The sequence below is a fragment of the Aethalodelphis obliquidens genome, unplaced genomic scaffold (assembly GCF_003676395.1).
Source record: "Aethalodelphis obliquidens isolate GAN/ISIS:26980383/991018 unplaced genomic scaffold, ASM367639v1 scaffold21, whole genome shotgun sequence".
Lineage (NCBI taxonomy): Eukaryota > Metazoa > Chordata > Mammalia > Artiodactyla > Delphinidae > Aethalodelphis > Aethalodelphis obliquidens.
This window is the reverse complement of record NW_020837965.1, coordinates 286,214-309,526: the sequence shown is the minus strand read 5'-3', so window position 1 is coordinate 309,526 and position 23,313 is coordinate 286,214. Positions and strand designations below refer to the sequence as shown.

The 23,313-nt window shown below is 41.5% G+C and overlaps 2 protein-coding genes and 1 non-coding gene across 16 annotated transcripts in view; 1 reads left to right on the top strand and 2 right to left on the bottom strand.

Moving 5' to 3' along the window:
* BBOF1 (basal body orientation factor 1) overlaps window positions 1-4,774 on the bottom strand; it is a 41,431-nt gene extending 36,657 nt beyond the window's left edge. For 2 of the 3 annotated variants that reach the window (XM_027119954.1, XM_027119957.1), the window contains exons 1-2: window positions 3,332-4,639; window positions 2,365-2,593 (exon numbers count right to left, since the gene is read on the bottom strand). In XM_027119954.1, the coding sequence (XP_026975755.1) occupies window positions 2,365-2,593; window positions 3,332-3,411 (309 nt within the window). In that variant the 5' untranslated portion in view covers window positions 3,412-4,639. Of the gene's footprint in view, window positions 1-2,364; window positions 2,594-3,331 lie in introns of all 3 variants that reach the window. The other variant, XM_027119955.1, reaches the window with a different exon arrangement.
* A 74-nt stretch (window positions 4,775-4,848) lies between these two features.
* ENTPD5 (ectonucleoside triphosphate diphosphohydrolase 5) overlaps window positions 4,849-23,313 on the top strand; it is a 33,135-nt gene continuing 14,670 nt past the window's right edge. For 2 of the 12 annotated variants that reach the window (XM_027119979.1, XM_027119968.1), the window contains exons 1-4: window positions 4,976-5,654; window positions 7,105-7,183; window positions 13,049-13,114; window positions 22,508-22,580. The gene's annotated coding sequence lies outside the window, so the exon portion shown is untranslated. Of the gene's footprint in view, window positions 4,868-4,968; window positions 5,788-6,944; window positions 7,184-8,196; window positions 8,278-8,745; window positions 8,764-10,368; window positions 11,680-13,048; window positions 13,115-22,507; window positions 22,581-23,313 lie in introns of those variants that run through there. The other 10 variants (XM_027119980.1, XM_027119978.1, XM_027119974.1 and 7 more) reach the window with 9 other exon arrangements.
* On the bottom strand, window positions 10,338-10,410 carry TRNAG-CCC (transfer RNA glycine (anticodon CCC)). Its single transcript has one exon. It is a non-coding gene; the product is annotated as a tRNA-Gly (tRNA).

The window sequence follows — 23,313 nt, the reverse complement described above, 5'->3', positions numbered from 1 at the left end:
CCCACATGCCGTGGGGCAACTAAGCCCGTGTGCCACAACTACTGAGCCTGTGCTCTAGAGCCCGTGAGCCACAACTACTGAGCCCACGTGCCACAACTACTGAAGCCCGCGCGCCTAGAGCCCGTGCTCTGCAACAAGAGAAGCCACCGCAATGAGAAGCCCGCACACCACAACGAGGAGTAGCCCCCGCTCGCCACAACTAGAGAAAGCCCACACGCAGTGACGAAGACCCAATGCAGCCAAAAATAAATAAAATAAAATAAATAAATTAAAAAATATATATATCAAGTGTTCACAAAAATGTGGATAAATGGGAACTCACTTTAATACATTGCTTGTGAAAGTATAAATTGGTATAACCTCTTTGGAGTTCAATTTAAACCCTTGTGAAGTTGAAATTATGCATACCTCATAATATAGTAATTTAACTCCTAAGTGTCTACTCTAGAGAAACTCTCACACATGGGCACAAGCAGACATACACAAGAATGTTTACTGAAGGTCTATTTGTAATAATGAAAAAATGGAGTCTAACTGATCCATAGGGTGGTATGAACAAATAAATTTTGGTTTATTTATTTATTTGATGTAATATTATAAAGCAGTTAATAATGAATGAAAAAATAAAGCATGCTCATTATCAACTTCTTAACAATGAACTGAATCATGTGATTTTTGTAAATATACCACAAAACATGTTTTATAAAAAAGATAAGTTGCGGGCTTCCCTGGTGCCACAGTGGTTGAGAGTCTGCCTGCCGGTGCAGGGGACACGGGTTCATGCCCCGGTCTGGGAGGATCCCACATACTGCGGAGCGGCTGGGCCTGTGAGCCATGGCTTCTGAGCCTCCGTGTCCAGAGCCTGTGCTCCGCAGCAGGAGAGACCACAGCAGTGAGAGGCCCGCGTACCGCAAAAAAAAAAAAAGAGAAGTTGCAAAAGATATGTACAATATGACACTACTAATATAAATTTTAAAACAAGACCATAATATGTATTATTTGTGGATGTATAATACATAAATAGTAAAAATACAAAAACATACATGGGAATGAAGCATGGTGTAAATTTCCTTGGGCGTCCATGGGACTCATAGAAGCAGATGGGAAAGAGAAGAATTTAAGTCACACCTAAGTTCCACCCACTAGCTGTGTGACTTCAGGCAAGTTACCTGTCCTGAGAGTCAATTTCTTTTTCTGTAAAATGGGAATGACAATTTGTAGCTACAGGGGGTTATTAAAAGGACTAAATGACATAGCAGAGGTAAAGTACTTAGTATAGTGCCTGGCACAAACAGGGGCCCCAAAATGTTAGTTCCCTTCCCTTTTTTTTCCCAGATTTAAAATGATAGCTCTACTCCCAACATTTCAACAAAGTTCAATAAGATAAATTCAAGATTCAACAGGCCCAACATATATACAATGGAATATTACTCAGCCATAAAAAGAGACGAAATTGAGCTATTTGTAATGAGGTGGATAGACCTAGAGTCTGTCATACAGAGTGAAGTAAGTCAGAAAGAGAGAGACAAATACCGTATGCTAACACATATATATGGAATTTAAAAAAAAAAAAATGTCATGAAAAACCTAGGGGTGAAACAGGAATAAAGACACAGACTTACTAGAGAATGGACTTGAGGCTATGGGGAGGGGGAAGTGTAAACGGTGACAAAGCGATAAAGAGGCATGGACATATATACACTACCAAACGTAAGGTAGATAGCTAGTGGGAAGCAGCCGCATAGCACAGGGAGATCAGCTCGGTGCTTTGTGACCGCCTGGAGGGGTGGGATAGGGAGGGTGGGAGGGAGGGAGACGCAAGCGGGAAGAGATATGGGAACATATGTATATATATAACTGATTCATTTTGTTGTGAAGCTGAACATACCATTGTAAAGCAATTATACTCCAATAAAGATGTTAAAAAAAAAAAAAAAAAAAGATTCAACAGGCCCAAAAGAAGAGATCCAACTTGCTGGGTTCATAATCATGTGATCACGGATTATCGGTGAATTGCTTTACAGATCATTAATTACTTAGGTAGTTATCAGTATCATAAAATATATATATAGGTCATATATCATGCTCTTGTTTTTAAAATAAAGTTGATCATAATATTCCCTTAGGATCATCAACCTTTGTTTCAGGCAAGAAAACATGGGATGAGGCTGAAAGTAAGAAAGAGCCAATTCTGACAGTAAAGCCATTCTGAAATAACACGTTGCTTCAAGGAGAGATAAAGTCAATTGAAGTGTCTTAACTATGTGATGAGATTTCCAGGAATTAAAATCCTTGAAATATATAACACACCAGTATAACCACAGAGGTAGTTACTAAGGCTCAGGAGGGTTTCTACCTACCTACCAGATTATCCTTCTCCTGATCCTGTTTCTTCAGGTAGTTCAATACAGACACTGTGTCTTTCTCCATTCTATACTGCTGTTTCTTTAATTCTTCATTATATTTTGCCAGGCTCCGGGAAGTATCACGATACTCAATCCTAGAGAGTTCTGTGACTTCCAGCCTGGCCTCCCAAAGGGAGGCATTGGCCTTGGCTCTCTCCATGGCAGATTCCTCAACTTTTATCATCTTCCTGCACAGGAAGAGGACACATTGACAGCATATAACTATTTCTCTACTATATTAGTATTACACCTTTCTCTTTATTGTTATTTGTTTTGCTTGGCATTTGCCTAGCACATATGAGCAAATACTGTTGGATAAATGAGTTAATAAGAAATATATATGGTCTGTTAGCCTCAGTGTTTCTCCTTGTTGATATGTGCACTGCAGCTGCATGGTCAAAAATAGAAAACATGCTAGTGAGTTCCAGGAATGTTATAAGCCGTTGGCACTTCTGAAAAAGGCTAGACTAACTACACAGTTATACTTTTTAAAAAATCACACTGTAGAAGAATACTTATATAATACATTGGGGGAAAAGTTACAAATAAATTTGTATATTGGGCTATCATTTTATAAAGAAGAAAAAGAATATTCCAAAATGATAGTAGTGGTTATCTTTGGATGATGGGACTACAGGTGGTTTTGTTTTCTGTTTGACTTTCTATGTTTCCTAAACTTCCTGTATTGAGCATGCATTACTCTCTTAAACAAGTTACTTTATAAACTTTGCAAGGATTTCCTTGTGGTCCCATATATAGTGTTGTTGGACAATGTGTATGACTCCAATGTGTCTAGGAACCACTAGGGTCATCTAATAGGTTTAGTGGCAATCTAGCAGCAACTCCAAGCCTGCAAAGCTTTAGTGCCAGCGCAATACTATCCACTTCAGAAATTCTGATCACTTTGCGGAAACATGAATAATTACCTGAATTGGTCAAATCCTTTATGTTTTCCTTTGAACCAAAAGGAATCCTTGAAAAAAGCCCAAGGAACTACTTCAATCATCCAGAGATCCTTTGGATGTCCACGATCATCTCAACCACATAGCTGAGATCGATCAGGCTACAGGCAAAAAATAATGAACCCAGAGCACCAGAGCATAGTTCTTGTGTGGGGGGGGAGGGGGGAGATCCAAGTTGAAGCATACACAAGCAGACACCTTAATTTGTTTATTTAACAAATATTAAGCATCTGCTATGATCCAGGGTCTCTTCTAGGTGCTAGAGATACTGTGAATAACGCTTAGTGCCTATTCTAGAGAAGCTTAAAGCCTTGAGCAGGGCTTCCCAACTACGAATATTCTGAGCTACACGATTCTTTGTTTAGAGTGGGGCTGGGGGTTGTCCTGTGCAGTGTAAGATATTTAACAGCATCCTTTGTCTCTTATCCACTAGAGGTCCCCAGATGTGACAACCAAAAATGTCTCCAGATATTAACAAACGTCTCCTGGTAGCCAAAAATCACCCCAGGCGGAGAACCACTGGTCTAGAGCAATGCCGTCCAACAGAACTTTCTGTGATGGTGTTAATGCTCTATATCTGGGCTGTCCAATACAGTCACCACTACTAGCCACATGTGCCTACTGAGGACATGCAATGTAGCCAGTACAAATGAGGATCTGAATTTTTTATTTTATTTAATTTTAACTAATTTTAATGGCCACACGTGACAGGTGACTACCCTATTGGACAGCACAGGCCTAGAGGATCTTCGATATCCTAAAACATGTTATCCTGACCTTCACATCTAGGGTCAGAACTAACCCTTCTTCCGCATTCTCTATTCTTTTTCCCTCCACTGGCACTTAACTTCATTCGGTCCTATGTTACTTCTGTTCTTTGGGAACTTATCTGCCTCCTCCTCGTTCGTTAGCGCATTACACATAGGCAGGGGCTGTATCTAAGTTACTTCAGGGTCCCAAGCCTCACACTCTTGTCTTAGTTGAAGTAGTATGGTTTGGCGTGCATTTTGGTAATATCTGAACAATGGGGGCTGTCCTTCTCAGAAGCGGGGAGAGAGGAGGGTCCAGGAGGGGAGGCGGGAGGGCGCCAGTTGGCCCGCCCCTGAGAATCCCGGGAGGGTAGGCCCAGGGAGCAGGGACCCCAGGGTGGCTTCTCCTTACTTCTTCTTCTTGTCTTCGCCTTTGTCTTTGCCTTTACCTTTACCCTTCCCTTTCTTTTCGTCCTTTCCCTTCGATGGCATCTTGGCTTCTCCAGGGGCCCTGCTGCCGTTGGCGCCTCTCTGCGCCGCCCAGGCCCCGCCCCGTCTCCAAGGACAACCGGCACACTGAGCCCGTAACTATCCGCGCAGGCCGCTGCCGGCGCTCAGAGAGCGCACGCGCCCGTGACGTAGCCCCGACACCGCCCCGCGGGGCCCAGTCCACTGGCCGGGCGCAGGGGGCGGGGCGGAGATCGCGCCGAGGGCGGCGGGCGGCCGCCCCGCGGAGGCGCGCGCGCGCGCGGTGAGTGTGCGAGAGCGGACATGCCTGAGCCAGCCGGGGGCCGGGGCTGGGAGGGCGGCGGGGCGGGCTGGGAGGCCGGAGGGGGCCAGTCCCGGGTGGCTGCGCGACGGTGGGGGCGCTCTCCGCTAAGGAGGCTTGGTTTCGCGGCGGGTCCAGCCGGCGCGCCGCGGTCGTCAGAGCGCCGCTCCCGCCGGGTTTGCAGCGTTTCGCGTCTCGCCCGTGCGTCCTCTCCTTCTCTCGCGCTGCAGCCACCGTGGCCGTGGCAGCCTCGCTGTCGTCCCTGCGCCGCCTCTCCCGAAGCTGCCCCCGACTCTTTGGGTTTCCTTCTCCCTCTCCTGGCTTTTAACTCTTGCTAATTCTGTAAGGGATGGCGCAGCCAACGGGCTTCCCAGGCCAAACATTTTTTGGTGAGGCAGTTGAGGACTCCTCTGAGGGGGGCTGGGGGTGAGGCGGGCAGCGGCTGCTGGCGTCGGAAAGCCTGGCGGGGACAGAAGGGCTGCCCCCTGGGTTGGGAGAGGCTCCGGGGCCTCGTGGAGAGTCCTTGAAGAGGGGTGTGCTGGGGTCAGGCCCTCGGTCCCGTTCTGTACTGTCGTGGCCGGCGCTGCCCGCCCAGGGCCAGCCCCGGATTCCCATTTGCTAATAAGCTCTTGGCGTTCGCAGCCCTCTTTTTTTTCTGCGAGTCGCGTAAAGTTGAAAGCTCATGCATTTTGGTGCGTTTTGGTTTTGGTTTGGTGCCCCCCTCCGCCCCCCCCTCCAGCACGCCAGTGAAAAGGAGTAGTAGTGAAAGGTACTGTTCGCCTTTTTCGGAGGAGGAGCTCTGTGCTTCTGCCTTCATTCAGTGAGTTAGTCCGGGAGTTACTGAGGAAGACAGGGAATTCTAGGTGCCGGGACAACAGAAAACTTGTGATTGAAGCTCTGCTGTGCGTTATTCTCCCTTTCAAATTGAATTTTAAATTTCTTTAAAAACTTCATTGTACATCTTCCTTCTCCATTTCGCTAAGAACTTAATCCCTACACCCTTTCCGGAGGTTTCTGATGCAAACCCTCCCCTTTTTTTTTCCACTTACGTCGTTTCTGTTTCTGAATTCAGTGGTTAGGGGGAACATGCTGATTGGTGTTAATATTAATGAGCGCTGGAAATCTTTTTAGCCATACCATTTGCTTGCATGATAGTGGCTTACCCTCTTCTGGTGCTTTCCCCCCCTCTATTTGCATGTCACATTTCCATGAGCCCATGGTGGAATTATACATTGAAGGGGTTTATTCTCATATAGAAGCTATAAAGTTATTGATTTTGTGTCTAAGGTTCTGAACATGCACCCTATTGATAACTTGCCGAAAAGAGAGGGTAGGGCATCTTCTGTCAGAGGCTTGACATTTGGAATTCATTCTAAAAAATTGGTTACTGTGCATATGAAAGTCCAAAATTTTTGTTGTCTGTAGACTCATTTATAAACATGAAAATTTGACTGTAACAACATTATTTCTTAATATATATGCATAATACTTTACTTACATGTACATTATAGTTATTTTATTATACAGCATATTTTTATTGACTTTAAGTTTGATTTTGTAGTTAAAGCTGTTGTAACTTGAATACGACTAAGAGAAATGCCCAGATTCACACTGTGGTAGATGTAGGTCTAGAATCTGTAGTCTTCTGAACCTCCACATCTCTGCCAAAGAACTGGATGTTATTATTCAGTCATATGTTTGTAAAAAACATCCAATGGTACAGATAGTAGAGTAGGAAGTTGCTATGTAGCAATTTATCTGGTAGCATTTCCTTTCATACTTTCTTGTAGGTAGTTTTACTATGAAGTTTATTTCGCTGAATAAATTTGCTTTGTTTTATTTAATTAATTAATTTATTTTTGGCTGTGTTAGGGCTTCCTTGCTGTGTGCGGGTTTTCTCTAGTTGTGGCGAGCAGGGGCTACTCTTCCTTGTGGTTCGTGGGCTTCTCACTGTCGTGGCTTCTCATTGCAGAGCATGGGCTCTAGAGCTCAGGCTCAGTAGTTGTGGCGCACGGGCTTAGTTACTCTGCAGCATGTGGGATCTTCCCGGACCAGGGACCGAACCCGTGTCCCCTGCATTGGCAGGCAGATTCTTAACCCCTGTGCCACCAGGGCAGTCCCATGCTTTGTTTTATTGTTTAGAATGCTAATGCGTTTAAAACTTGGGATAAGCATTTAGTGTTTTGTTGACTTGGTTTTGTAATTCTTTTTTTGCCCAGTTTGCATGGTTCCTGGTCAGCATAGAAATGTGGAGTGTCTCGGCTGAATCCTCATGCAGACAAGATCATTATGGTCCTGGTAGGTAGGGCAAGTATCTGGATGTGAGGTTACACCTCTGCTATCTTTTTTTTTTTTTAACATCTTATTGGAGTGTAATTGCTTTACAATGGTGTGTTAGTTTCTGCTTTATAACAAAGTGAATCAGTTATGCATATACATATGTCCCCATATCTCTTCCCTCTTGCATCTCCCTCCCTCCCACCTTCCCTATCCCACCCTTCTAGGTGGTCACAAACCACCGAGCTGATCTCCCTGTGCTATGCGGCCGCTTCTCACTAGCTATCTATTTTACGTTTGGTAGTGTATATATGTCCATGCCACTCTCTCACTTTGTCCCAGCTTACCCTTCCCCCTCCCCATATCCTCAAGTCCATTCTCTAGTAGGTCTGTGTCTTATTCCCGTCTTGCCCCTAGGTTCTTCAAGACTATTTTGTTTGTTTGTTTTTTAGATTCCATATATATGTGTGTTAGCATACGGTATTTGTTTTTCTCTTTCTGACTTACTTCACTCTGTATGACAGACTCTAGGTCCATCCACCTCACTACAAATAACTCAATTTCATTTCTTTTTATGGCTGAGTAATATTCCATTGTATATATATGCCATATCTTCTTTATTCATTCATCTGTTGATGGACACTTAGGTTGCTTCCATGTCCTGGCTATTGTAAATAGAGCTGCAATGAACATTTTGGTACATGACTCTTTTTGAATTATGGTTTTCTCAGGGTATATGCCCAGTAGTGGGACTGCTGGGTCGTATGGTAGTTCTAAAGCTGTAAATGTACTTCATTTGCTCCTGGGTTGGTTTTGTTTTGTTTTCCTGAATTGGATTTTCTGTCTTTGCCAAAAGATGTTAACTTTTCTCTTGTCCCATTGACTGTAATACCATCAAGTGCAGAGTTGCTCAAAAAGCCAAATAAGAACTTAGGATTATATCTCAAAATACATATTATTTCTAATTTTTTCTTCCAGTAGTTCCAGAATTGGGTTTACTCTCTAACGTCATCTGTGACTTTATTCTGGTTTAGCTTGGAGACCGAGTTTCTACTCATAAATCATCCTTGAAGTTGCCTGATAGCTGATGCTGTTTTATAAGTAGAAGAGACCAGGTGAACAGTTTTGGGTTTTGTTTTCACACACCCTTTAGAATCTTGGATGCATTTATTGTCATCTGAAGGAGACTGATCAATATTTCTGAATATCATGGAGATTTACTTTCATCCTACTTTTTCATTACATGTGGTACAAATATAGAATTCTATTAAATAGCTATCATCTTGTGATATTGTTGCAGGAAGGGGGACGCCTTCCAGGGCCCGAGAGTGGGCTCTTGTCTAACACTCAGAAATGAATTGTCTGAGGAGACACACATGCTGCCAAAGCAAGAGATTTATTTGGAAGGGGCGCCTGGGAGGAGAGCAGAGGGCAAGGGAACCCAAGAAAACTGCTGTGCCACGTGGCTCGCAGTCTCAGGTTTTATGGTAATGGGGTTAGTTTCTGGGTTGTCTCTGGCCAATCACTCTGACTCAGCGCCCTTCCTGGTGGCACACGCATCACTCAGCCAAGATGGATTCCAGTGAGGAGGATTCTGGGAGGTTGGTAGGACATATGGACTCATGTCTCCTCTCTTCTTTTGACTTTTCCCGAATTCTTCCAGTTTGTGGTGGCTTGTTAGTTCCACATTCCTTACCAGGACCTCCTGTCACAAGATAACTCATGCAAATGGTTACTGTGGTGCCTGGCCAGGGTGGGCGGTTTCAGTCAGTGGTTTCCCCTAACAATATAATGACTAGTTCACATCCCTACAGAGGATAAGGAATCCTGGAGATAAAGGATATAATCTTATAAATTTTCAAATCAGTTTAACATTCACTGTTTTACTTATATACAGAATCTGTTACCACAGATTATTGTCTATTGGCAATTTATTTGCAAAATATTCAATTTTTATTAGTTGTCCTTTCTGACAAAACCATTACACAGGACTTAAAGTCAGGTGGTTTTTTTTTTGAATTTTATTTAATTTATTTTTTTCTACAGCAGGTTCTTATTAGTCATCCATTTTATACATATCAGTGTATACACGTCAATCCCAATCTCCCAATTCATCCCACCACCCCCCATCGCTTTCCCCCCCCTTAAAGTCAGTTCTTTAAGAAAAGTTATATACCGGAACTTCCCTGGTGGTCCAGTGGTTAAGAATCTGCATTCCAATGCAGGGGATGTGGGTTCGATCCCTGGTCAGGGAACTAAGATCCCACGTGCTGCAAGGCAGCTAAGCCCATGCACCACAACTACTGAGCCCACGTGCTCTAGAGACCCTGTGCCGCGACTAGAGAGAATCCCGCATGCTGCAACGAAGAGCCTGCGCTGCAGCAAAGATCCTGTGTGCTGCAACTAAGACCTGATGCAGCCAAATAAATAATAAATAAATTATATAGAAAAAAAAAGTCATATACCCAAATTTCAAACCTGCTTATCTGCACTTTTCATTTCATGGATCTGTCAAATGTTCATTCATTTAAGAAATGTTTAGTAGGTACAGTACCAACTGAATACCAGGCTCTGATAGCTTGAGGGGTACAGTGGGAGACAAGACAGGGCCCTGCCTTCAAGTGGCTTACAGTCAGGTGTATAACATGCTGACCTGGACATTGACCTCTGAGAATATACAATACACATAGCTTCCTCATTGGAAGCTATGCACAAACAGTTAACAATAAAATTCACCAAGCAGTGATGGATAAAGCAGAGATGATATGGACCCTACGTGCTACAGGAATTTGCAGGCATGAAAGACTATCAGAAAGTTTACAGGAGGAGGTAGGCTGAAAGTAAAAGGGAAGGCTTTCTGGGAAGGTAGAACAAATGAGCAAAATCAGCGTGTGCTTGAGACAAGGAGTAATTTAACTAGAGTAACGGTTCCCGAAGTGTGGTCCACGCACCAGTAGTATCAGCATCATCTGCTAACTTGTTAGAAATGCAGATTCTCAGTCCCAACTTGAGACCTATTGAATTGGAAATGCTGACAGTGAAGCCCAGCGATCTATGTTTTTTGGTTGTTTTTAAATATTTATTTATTTATTTGGCTGTGCCGGGTCTTAGTTGCAGCACATGGGATCTTCATTGCGGTGTGTAGAATCTTTACTTGGCGGCATGTGGGATCTAGTTCCCTGACCAGGGATTGAACCTGGGCCCCCTGCATTGGGAGTGCAGAGTCTTAGCCACTGGACCACCAGGGAATTCCCCCAGCAATCCATGTTTTAACAAGCCCTCCAGGTGGCTCTGATGTGTGCTTAGAGCAAAGGGTTTTTGTATGAAAGTAGTGGGCAAAAAACTTTGGTTGAGGTAAGCTGGGACTTAGAATGTTAGGCAAGAAGTTTGTCTTTTAATCCTACAGAGCAGAGTCACCAACTTGAAACTTGAGAGCTGGATTTGGCCCATAGATATGTTTTGTTTGGCCTGCATGGTGGTTTTTTGAGTTTTGTTTTTGTTTTTTGTTTTTTTAATGGAATTAGTTGTCACTATTTTAAAAACCAGATTCTACATAGAAATCTGTGCTTTTAGCTTATTTTCAAAAATCAGAAGACCTGGCAATACTGAGCTTGTATTTCATCATGGCAGCAATTTGTGGGAACAGCAAGCAACTTACCCTTTAGAGGGGACAAGATGGGACATGTGCTTTCCAGTCTACACAGTCCCCACAACTTCCTGTTGATTACACACACCTTTACTTACTTACATTTTCTGCCTGGCCCCAGTAGGTATTCCAGTATTTGAGTTTGTAACTTCTGTTATGGACAGTGGGAAATTGATGAAAGTTTTCAGAAGGAAAGTGATGTGACTTATATATTCATTAATTCATTCAACAGACATTGATGAATTAACTAACCATTGCATATGCCTGGTTATGCAATGTTCTCAAAGATGAATGAATCCCTGCCATGATATGGGTTACAGTCTAGTGAGAAAACGATGAAAGTAGTATTTAGGAAGACGGTAGCGTATGGGTTTGAGAAGAGAGACATTGGTGACTGGAAGACCAGTTAAGAGGCTATAGCAGTCCAAGTCTGAAGTAATAAAGGCCAGACTTTAGATATCAGCAAGAAGCTAGGAGGGAAGAAGGAGATGGGAAAGATATTGCAAAGCAAAAATCATCAATCCTTGATAAGAGATTGGGCATGAGAGAGGAGAATTCAAAGGTGATGAAGATTTTGAGTTGTGAATTAGGAAGTTTGTGGTGCCATTAACAAAGACAGGAAATTAGAGAATCCATTTAACCCTCTCTGTATGGGGCAGGGGCATGGAGGAAGGGAGATGTTTGGAGATGCCAGTTTGAGGTGTCTCTTGTTTTGAGTACAGTGTATTAGCATGTATACAATATAAGTGTTTTTAAAAGGAAAATTTAATAGAAATGTTTTCAAGATTGCATCCTTAGGGGTAGATACCACTCATTCCATCCTAGAATACCAAGGGAATACCTGGAGAAGCATTGAAGTTGTAAACAAAATGTAAGAAGACCTTTCTTGAAAATGTTTGCTTTGGAGGCCCTATAGTTAGAATTTATAGCATTGTTCACATCCTCTCTTAAATGTATAATTTTCAGGTTTATGTTGCATTGGTAAGTTTAACTTTCTCTTTCTGGGAGAATAGAAGATACTATATAAACTCAGATGCTCAAAGACGTTTTCTGAGTATCAGTACCACCCTTCAGAATTTAAGTCATAATTGGCTCATGAGGTAGTTCAGGGATGAACATTGTCATAACTGTTGCTCTGTTGAGATAGTAGCCAAAGTTTTTCCTCTTATGATCTTATGTTTGCAGTGCTTGGTTCCCTCTGCTTTTAAAGAAAAAATTGTTTTAACTGTGGTAAAAAATATATAACATAAAAATTGTCATTTTAACCATTCTAAGTATACAATTCAGTGGTATGAATTATATACTCAGTGTTGTACAACTATCACTACTATCTATTTGCAAAACTTTTTCATCACCCCAAACAAAAACTGTGGACCTGTTAAGCAATAACTTCCATTCTCCCCTCATCCCAACCCCTGGTAAACTCTACTTTCTGTCTCTGTGAATTTGCTTATTCTAGATATTTCACGTAAGTGGAATCACACTTTTTGTGTGTGTCTTAGTGTAACATTTTCAAGGTTCATCAGTGTCGTAGCATGTATCAGAACTTCTTTTTTGTAGCTAAAGAATATTCCATTGTATTTGTGTATACTATATTGTTTATCTATGCATCTGTTGATGGACACTTGGGCTTTTTCCACGTCTGACTGTTGTGAATAATGCTGCAGTGAACATTGGTATAGAAATATCTATTTGAGTCCCTGTTTTTAATCTTGTGGATATGTACCTAGGACTGGAATTGGCTTAGGCCCTTTTAACCACATACTCATTATGTAATAGTACCACTCTCGAGTACATTGTGGAACACACAACTGGTATTTGAGTTCTTCACAGCCAAAAAAAGACCTCACAAAGTGCATAAACTTATGTACTTTGTTTATGGATTAGCTCTTTAATCACTGCCCCCCAATACATGTGCACACATACATCTACACAGTAATGTACTCTAGCTTTCAGAGGGAGTGTGCCTTGCCTCCCCTTGTTATTGCTGCTTTTGTAAACAAGTGATTTTATTAGAATGGCTGCAGTTGTAGTTTGAAAAGAAATTGTGAAAGAGGAGAAAGAGCCCAAGAGTACTAGACTACAAGTCAGGAGATTAACTTGGTGATCTGCTTTCCAGAGCCTGAATAGATTGGAAACAGAAATGCAAAAAGAGATAATTGAATCAAAAATAGGCATAGTGACAAGAGAGAAAAAAAGAGAACTTTGGTCTTATGAGTATCCATGTCCATCTTCTATAGGTTGAAAAAGTGTTACATTAGTTGAAGGAAACAAAGCGGAAAGCCTAGAAGGAAAAGAAGATATTGGTAAGTAACCTATATAAAGTAATACCCTACTTTTCCATAGGTCAGATTTATGCTTTCTTATTCCTAGCTGAGAGGTGATAGTAAATGGAAAGGGATCAATGAGCCAGTAAAAGCTGTCACAGATTCCACACCCCTTATATGTTGGAGAGGCCCTCATTTGTGTAAGTTGACATAAAAGTCTCATGATTATGGCTCTCTGGTTCATATCCCACAAAAGATTTTTAAAAATTAGATGATGGCAGCTGATTGAAGGAGTCAGGCACATGACAACACTGATCAGCGATAATAGATAGTATGATGTCAAGGAAAACTAGCTCAAAAAGCATAGCAATCTGCGACTATTAGTTGGCAGAAGGGCAGACAGTCCTACAGACCTATAGTCCCTGAAGGCATCCCAAGTTTACAGAAAAATATAGCTGATGATCATAATCGTAACTCTGAACCATAAATAAAATATGTCACTTTAGAAACATGTTTACCAAACACTATTAAAATAAAAATGTTATGGTATTTAGAGAAGAAATATTGTAAAGACATCTTTGAGGGACTTCCCTGGTGATCCAGTGGGTAAGACTCGGCGCTCCCAATGCAGGGGACCCAGGTTCGATCCCCGGTCGGGGAACTAGATCCCACATACACGCCGCAACTAAGAGTCCGCATGCCTCAACTAAAAGATCCCACGTGCAGCAATGAAGATCCTGCGTGCCGCAACTAAGACCTGATGCAGCCTAAATAAATAAATAAATAAATGTTTTTAAAAAAAGACACATTTGAGGAAATGTACTTATATGGCACCCCTATTCCTTGTTTTATACATGAGGTATCATTGTAATATTTGCCTTTCTCAAGTTTTTCATACTGATTCAACATGTTTGAAGGAGTAGCTGTTTTTCAGTTGATAACAAGAAAGGGAAAATATGTTTTCACTTCTCTTCCCACAAACTCCAGTATAAACAGTGACACATGGCACTGATCCTTGCAATTCCTCTTCTGCAAATAAGTGCCTCCCATGGTGGATATGGGTTTGGAGGCAGAGATAGTTTATCACCTTAGATTTTTATTATATTTGCTCATTGGGGCAATATTAATCCTCTCCTGATTAATAGTATCTTCTTACCTAAAGGACTTTCTACTTTTAATGAATAGGGAAGAAAAGGCCTTGTGACTTGTGAGGAAAGTGAGGCAGCAGTAGCAACAGCTTCCCTATGCGGTGATTATTGCAGCTCAGTCAGGCCTGAAACAATGAACAATGAAATCATGCACTGCCTGACCTCATTTCAGTATAAGGCTCAGATGGTTCATTGTACAGAGTGGGCCTTCTTGACATATGTCTAATGATTTTATTAAAGTGGAATAAAGTACTGAAAGAAGTAATCTGTTTATATTTGTTGGTAACTACCAATTCCAATTCCTTTATTGAGAGAGTATTTGATCTTAGTGTTGAAGGGACCTTGAAAGAAATCTCATTCAACCAGCCTATTGATTTGTGAATCCACTTGGACAATGTGATCAGGTTTGGGCTGAGCCCTTGGGGCAAGAATTCTCCTCTCCCCACCAACATGAGACAACTCATATTATTGGGAAATTCTTTTTCCTGTTCTATCTCTCCCCTGTAGTTTCCATGCTCACAGGTCTTATTATAGCTCCTTGGCAACAATCTAATAAAAGTTGTTTTTTTTTAATAAACCTTTTTTTATCTAGTTAATATTTGAAAAATGCTTGTTATAAAATTTTTCAGTGGTTTTCAAATCTGTGCCAGTTGTCAATCTTATCCCTTTCTACCAAATATCTCTTCAGTACTTAAGTATTAATTATTTTTATTTATTTATTTATTGGCTGCTTTGGATCTTCATTGCTGTGCGCGGGCTTTCTCTAGTTGCAGCAAGCGGGGGCTACTCTTTGTTGTGGTGTGCAGGCTTCTCATTGCGGTGGCTTCTCTTCGTTGTGGAGCACAGGCTCTAGGCATGCGGGCTGCAGTAGTTGTGGTACGTGGGCTCAGTAGTTGTGGCACGCGGGCTCAGTAGTTGTGGCTCGCGGGTTCTAGAGCGTAGGCTCAGTAGTTGTGGCGCACAGGCTTAGTTGCTCCACGGCATGTGGGATCTTCCCGGACCAGGGCTTGAACCCATGTCCCCTGCATTGGCAGGCAGATTCCTAAGTATTAATTATTAATACTACCATCGTATTAGAATTTTTCTTCTGTATGTAGCATGAAGAAAGTTGCTATTCTGTTAATATATTTTCACTCTGTATCTTCCTTGATTTAGTATTTAATTTTCATTATTCAGTTATTAACTGATGTCTGTAATGACTCACTTCTTTTCTTCCTACTCTTTTCTAAAATTATCTGACTTTTATTTGAAGTATTTAAACTCATTTTCACTCTTAGAAACAAGCAGGACATTGTTTGAATTGTAGTTTTTCTGACTTTAATTCTTTTCCTTAAGTAAAATATTGGGACTGTAACAGAAAAAATGAATGGCTTCAAGTGATGGGATATGATATTTTCAGAGGAGTTAAAAGTCTATGACATGTTTAATTTTTAAGAGTTAATATCATTGGAGGGACTTCCCTGGTGGCACAGTGGTTAAGAATCCACCTGCCAATGCAGGGAACACGGGTTCGAGCCCTGGTCCGGGAAGATCCCACATGCTGCGGAGCAACTAAGCCCGTGTGCCACAACTACTGAGCCTGCACTCTAGAACCCGTGAGCCACAACTACTGAAGCCTGCACGCCTAGAACCTGTGCTCTGCAACAAAGAGAAGCCACCGTAATGAGAAGCCTGTGCACCACAACAAAGAGTAGCCCCTGCTCGCCGCAACTAGAGAAAGCCCACACACAGCAACGAAGAACCAACACAGCCAAAACATAAAATAAAATAAAACATAAATAAATTTATGAAAAAGAGTTAATATCATTGGAATAACATATAGTTTCTAAAGCAAGAAGTATGTAAGTTGTGTTAATAGGAATATATGTAAACTGGAAAGAAAAAGCTGAATACAAAATACTATACAAATACTGGTTATAACTGGCAGTAGCCAGCCTCCAAGATGGCCCCATTGATCCTCACCTCCTAGTATTTGTGCCCTTGTGTAGTCCTCTTGCACATTTCATCAGCATTGGTCTGTATGACCAATGGAATATGGGGAAAATGATAGTGTATGACCTGAAGGGTCATACAAAGCATTGCTCTCTCTTGGATTGCCCACTCTGGAGGAAGCCAGCCAGCACATTGTGAAGACATTTAAGGTTCTATAGAGAGTCCATGTGGGAAGCAACTGAGACTTTTTTCCAACAGCCAAGATCAGCTTGCCAACCATTGAGTGAGCCATCTTGGAGATGGGTCCTCAGCCTTATCCAAGCCTTCAGATGACTGCAGCACCAGCCTGCGTCTTGACTACAGTATCATGAGAGACCCTGAGCCAGAACTGTCAAATTAAGCCACTCGCAAATTCCTGAACTAGAAACTATGAGATAATAAATGTTTATTGTCATTCTAAGCAACTAAGTTTGGGGGTTATTTGTTGTGCAGCAATAGATAACTAAGGTACAGTATCCTAAAATATTTATTGGTTAGATATGTAGAAGAGAATTTGGACAATGTAAACAGTGTTTACTATCTTTTAGATTTTTTTTGGAAAATCACTTTATCACAGTTTTAACAGTTGAATGTGTTTGGTTAGAGAGATTGAATTTAGCTATAGAACTAATAGGTTCAGAAAAAGAAAATTATAGCTTCTCCTAAAGCAAATAGAATAGGTATTCATGAATCATTCTCTCTTAAAAGTTTAACTATTTATGAAAGTATTCTCCCTTTTTATGTCACTTTGCACTTTATTCCTATTGTCACTTCTCATTGAGCACCTTACTGGATGGACACTCTTCTAGGAGCTTGGGCTACATCAAAACAGAAAAAGATTTCTGCTCTCAAGGAGCTTATATTCTATCAGACAAATGCAGATAGTAAGCATAGTAAATAATCTCTCTAGTATGTTAGAATTGATAAGTGGTGTGGAGGAAAAAAGTAGACCAGTGTAAGGGGGATTGAGAAAGCAGATGGAGGTAGGGGAGCGTGAGGGAGAGTGCTTAGAGTAGTAAAGATAGGCCCCTATACGGAAGCGGCATCTGAACAATGATTTGAAGGAGTTGCAGGAATTCATCAAGTGGATATATGGGAAAAGATTGTTCCAGACAGTGGGGACAGCTAGAGCAAAGGCCATAAGGCAGGAGCATGTGTGACGTTTAAGCACAGAGTGTGGGTGGGGTGAGTGAGGTGAAAACTGTCAGTAGATGAGGTCAGAGAGGTAATGGGGTAGGAGGCAGAGCAGGTGGATCCGTGAAGGCTATTGTTTGGACCTTGCTACTCTGAGGGAAATGGGAAGTCATTGTTGGACTTTGCAGAAGAGAGACATGCTCTAACTTACATTTTAAAGGATGACTTTAGTTGCTTGTTAAAGATAGACTCTAGGGGAGTCAGGGTAAAAGAGATCTGTTAGGACAATATTAGAGTAAATCATATGACAGATGATGGCGGCTCCGGCCAAGGCAGTTTTGGTGGAAGTGGTCAGAAATGGTCAGATTCTGGAAATGTAATAAAGGTAGACCAGCAGGAAACAGATCAAAAGCTCCTGGTCATGCACAGGAAAGAGATCAAGCTACTGTTAAGACTTTCACATCTGATGCCAGTCTTTGACCATCTTTCTCTGCTCTGCACTGTCTTCCCCACCCCCATAGCTACCTTTCCCTAGTCCCACACTGGCTGACCTTTCCTGTGACCTAGCAGTTAAAACTGTGGGCTCTGGAATTAGTCCATCTGGGTTTGATTTCCGGCTCTTTTCACTTATCTACTGTGTGGTCTTCAATTACTTAAGCCTCAGTTTTCTTATTTCTAGAATGGGGATGTTAATAATAGAACTACCTCACTGGGTGGTATTGTGAGATTAAATGAGATAATCCATGTGAAATACTTCACATAGTGCTTGGCAGATACTAAGATCTCAATAAATAATAGCTGCTATTATTATTATTACCTCAGATTGTTTTCCTTTGACCACAGTCTTTCCTCTGCATTAAATGCTAACCTTCTTATACCTCTTCCCCTCTGATCTTCTATCTTTTTGTTTTCATTTTGTTTCTCAAATCCATATGACAGAAAATTCTTGAGGAAATTTAAAAATGAAGTCAGACTATCCATAGTTTCCCTGCTATCTGTTTTCATCTTTTCATAGTCCCTCTGCTCTTTGTCCACATGTCTCTATTATTAATGTAGGTACTTCTGCTCATTTTTCATAATCAGTTTAAATGTCATCTAAATGCCTTTCCTTATCCTCTAGGTAGAGTTAGTCATCTGTGCTTTGGGCTCCTTTTGCATTTTTGTTATTAACTTTAAAAGATGTGGTTATTTGTATATGTATCTGTCACATCTGTCACACTCTGAGCATCTTGAATTAAAAAGTCTGTTTATTCACCTTTAATTCTCTGGCACCTGGTACTTCGTAGGCACCAGTAAACACTTGTAGAACTAGACAAGTGAGTGGAACCTACCAAGGCTCCCCACCCTAATCCTTCTTACATGTAACTGCCAGGTTCATATTTGTGACACTCCCTTGCTCAAAATTTTCAATGGCTTCCCATCGCCTGCAAAGTAAAGTCTGAATTCCTTAGCTGAGTATTTGGTGTGTTGTACTATCTGACCTCAGTTTGCCTTTACAATTTTATTTTCTACTACAATTAGTCAAACTGCTCTGTTTACTATCCCTTGGGGTTCCCCCTCCCCTTTCTGTATCCGTGTCTTGATTCATATTATTTCTTTTTCCTGAAAAGCACTCCTCTCCTGTCCCTAGTTCCCCTCTTCAGTATCCTCAAATGCCACCGCTTTCACAAGGCCTTCTCTGATCATCCCAGCTGGAAGTAATCTCTCCCTGCTTTGAAATCTCAGAGCATGGAACTGTGGTACTTGTCACATTTTAACTTTACAAAGGTAATTAAATGGACATGTATTTTTTTCCTGTTTACTGTAGTCTCTCTTTTTTTAAAAAATTAATTTATTTTTGGCTGCATTGGGTCTTCATTGCTGCACGCAGGCTTTCTTTAGTTGTGACGAGCGGGGGCTACTCTTCGCTGCAGTATGCAGGCTTCTCATTGCGGTGGCTTCTCTTGTTGCGGAGCACGGGCTCTAGGCGCACGGGCTTCAGTCATTGTGGCTCACGGGCTCTAGAGCGCAGGCTCAGTAGTTGTGGCACACGGGCTTAGTTGCTCCGCAGCAGGTCCCCTGCATTGGCAGGTGGATTCTTAACCACTGCGCCACCAGGGAAGCCCTACAGTAGTCTCGTAAAGGGCAGGTCTAAGATGATTCATCTTTGCCTGCTATACTTATAAGTAGCACTAGGCAACTGATAATTTCTGGAATGGCTAAATGAACGAATGAATATGTGAATAAATATACTTCCTTGAGTAGCACTCCTATAGGCTGCTTTGGAGGGGAAATGGGAATTGTGGATGTGATACATAGCCATAGTAAGACACTGGGAAAGAGGGTGCTGCCTGCCCCAGCGCTCCTGTCTGCAGATACCATTAGCCCAACTGTACCAAGTCCATTTAGGACGTATTTCCTGATGTCTGACATGTTCCCCGCTCAGTACTTGGCTTTAGAAATACAAAAGATATTATGTACCTTCACCTATACATCCTTCAAATAGCAAAGTGTTCCAGGGCTCTGGCCCTTGGTATCGGGTATGAAGTCCTAAGTTACATCCTCAAATGAGGCATTGCTTACCGTGCTGAAATCTGTCTCAGACTTACCTTCTTAGACCCACCTTGGTTTTACTTTGCTTGGCTAACTTAGGCTCTGGGTGTTTTGGCTAATCCATTCCCATGGTTCAGCTTATTGTTTAAAAATTTCATTCTAGTTACACTTTAAACTTGCTTTATGTTTAATTTTTAACTTTGTTGAAGCCAGCCATTCTGTGGAACTCAGAAGAATTGGCAGTGGGAGCTTCTACATTTCAGTGTTTTCAGACGTTTTGGTAGACCTTTCCAGTCACCTCTCTCGTTCCATTATTTTACACTGTTGGGAAATACTGTCATTTTATTCAGGTCAGTCAATATAGATATTTGCTTAAGGAGGGAATAGAAAGCCATAAATAACTGTCAGGTGTCACCATGGAACTGTATAAGGGAAACAAGCCCACTCATTTGGAAATCTGATTTGATGCCTCCAGAACAGTGGTTTCTCACACCTGTCCTCTTTATTCTGGTACACCTCTACATTCCAGCCATACTGAACTCTTAATATATGAAGTTCTCAAGGTTCTCCTGTGTCACTTCCCCCGGGTAATTCCTGTCTCTGATTCAGGACTCAGGTTATGCCTCTCGTCCCTTAAAGAGCCTCCCACTCCCTTCCACCTCCATCCTTCTCCTTCTAAGATGAGTTACTTGTCCCTTATGTCCATTGCTGTCATACCCTGTGCATAGTTCTGTCAGAGAACTTGCCACAGTACATTATAGCTGTTGGTTTGTCTGTTCCTTCTAGTAAGCTGAGATCTCAAGAGCTGGGCCTATATTTGAATTCTCTTTTGTATCTAGAAGCTAGCACAGTGTCTGGTATATATTAGAAACTCAGTGATGCTTATTAATTAGACAGTTCAATGCCAGCCTTCTAAGTTCATCTCAAGGATGGAAGCTATTGAGGAGAACTGTTCACTTCTCTACTATTGGGCTAATGTTGTAAAACATGAATCAATAATATTCTTACATGGTTACATATTTTTAATTGTAAACATAGCATTATTAAATAATGTTGTAAAAACATTAATTATAATCTCCTATGTAGAAACCACACAGAATTCAGTTCCTCAGCAACTTCAGCCCTATAGGCAGTAATTCTGCCAGTTGGCACTTAACTATTATAAAAGTAGATGAACCAGACAATCATGTATATATACTCAGAAAAAAGGTAGATAAGGGAGGAATGAAGGATACAGAAGGGAGTGAGTTAGCAGAATGCCATGTGTTAGTTGCAAACTAGCACAAAGGTGAATGTGATTCACGAAGCTAGCTTGATTCAGAAAGGCTGAAATAGGAGCAAAGAGCAAAAGGCAACCAACAGTGAAAGCAAGGATTCACAGAGATCGGGCAGGCACGAGCAGGTGAGCACACAGGTGGGGCCCGCGTCCTGTGGGATTGTGGACTCAAGCTCTGGGTGACATGAAAGAAGGGAATCCAGAGTGTGATGCTCTGGGGAGGCTGAGGAGGAAGGACTGGTGTTTACTACAGAGACAAAGATGCACTGAAAAGACCTTAGAAGGAGATGGGCATAGTGACAAACCCGAGCTGGCACCAAAGTCTCAAAAGAATTGAAGAGAGGGCTTTGTTGGGGGTGAATAAGGAGATAGCCAGAGAGATTGAGAAGACCAATTCTGAAAGGAGTCGATTTAAATATACTGATATATACTCTCCAGTCTATGTACATTATTTTGAGTAGCGTATAAAACTTGGTAAATAATTAACACATTGGGAGAAACAATCCATCCTTTGAAGTTTGGAATCATGATCTTCCCATGGATGGGTAGTTAATCTCCTTTTGGAAAGAAGTCAGCTATTATATTCTTATTAAATGGATGAGATACAGTCCCTGAGTCACTGGATCACTGTTCATCCCTTCAGGATATATATTCAACACGTACTATGTGCCAGTATTAAATTATGTAGTGTATTAGAAGGTGAGAAGTGCTGTGGAGAAAAATAAACAGGGAAGGAAGGTAGAAGACGTACATGTGACCAGGTGGGTTGCGATGTTAAATATAGTAGACAAGGAAGGACTCTCTGAGAAGGGGACATTTGAGCAAGCCTTGTAGGTTGTGTCATGTAAAATAGTGCACCATTATATGTGCTCTAAGTTGTAAGCCTTTCTAATACCATCCTTAAAGTAGCTAATCTTAAAAATGAGATTGGAAGTGGTGTTAGAAGGTAAGGGTTGAGAGCAGAAGGGGCGTTTTATGTGTTCATCCTTTGCTTTTTCTAAAATCTACTGTTTAGTTTACACTGAACACCTGGTAGGACTGTAGTTTTCACTTCATGAAAACAGATACCTATTATGCATTTTTTTTTCTCCTTGAAATTTCTTTTGGAAGAAAACAAATGTTTGCTTAATGGAAACAGTAGCTGGAGCAGTTTCTTTTCAGAAACCACAATAATAGAGAAAATATGAGTGAGCCCTGAAGAAGTTGCTGTGGAATCAGTCATAGTGATGGAAGCAGGCTGGTGACTGGAGAGGCCCTAAATACACTTCCTGAGAATGAGAATGTGGAATGTGGAATGTCCAAATGTGGTTTGAGCTTTGGACAAGGCAGTGATCTGTTAATACTCAGAATCTGAAAGGTTGTTTTTTTCAGTTCTTTAGATTGATCCACATAACCAGCCTAGTTGCTGTAAAAGAAGAATCCACCAAAGGGAGTGATTTAAGATGTGAGTACGAATCTGGCCAAGCAGCTGCCCCGTTGCAGTGGTTGATTTCCTGAGATCAGCTTCCTTTGTTTGAGATTCTAAGTTTTCCTTTCCTTAGCCAGTAGCTCTCATTCTTAACGACAGAAGTTCAGCCTTGAAGAGTGCTCAAACTGATAATTCTAACTCTGCCTTTGAGGTACTTCAGAACAACTCTAGTTATTTTAAATAGTTTTACATTCCAAATGCAATTAACTTTAACTAGCTTTATTTTATATGATATGTCACCTGGGAAGGGAGGCATTTTGATAAAATGAACCCTGGGAGATCAACAAACCTGAGAATTATTAAGGATCCTCAATCTGTACTCCAAATATACCAAGTATTCTGTTAGAGATTTGCGGACTGGGAATGGGGACTTTGGAGTTAGATCTTGTTTAACTAGTAGCTATGACTCACACAAGGAGAAGTTCAGAGGTGAAAGCTGGATCAGAAGACCCAAAACTGTTTTGAGCAAAGTACATAAAGGGCAATTAAGGAAGCCTTAAATCTTAGAGAATAGATACGGCATTCTTCATAAATACCAGGAGAAAATACAGCCTATGCAGGAGACATTTTTCCATGTATCTCATTCTAGGTTTTCTGCATCATTTGTACCCAACCTACCATGATATACAAATCCAGAACAAACAGTGCTGAGCACTTATAAGTTTTTTGTCTTGCTAAGGACTTGTTAAGAAATACAGGCAGTAACTTG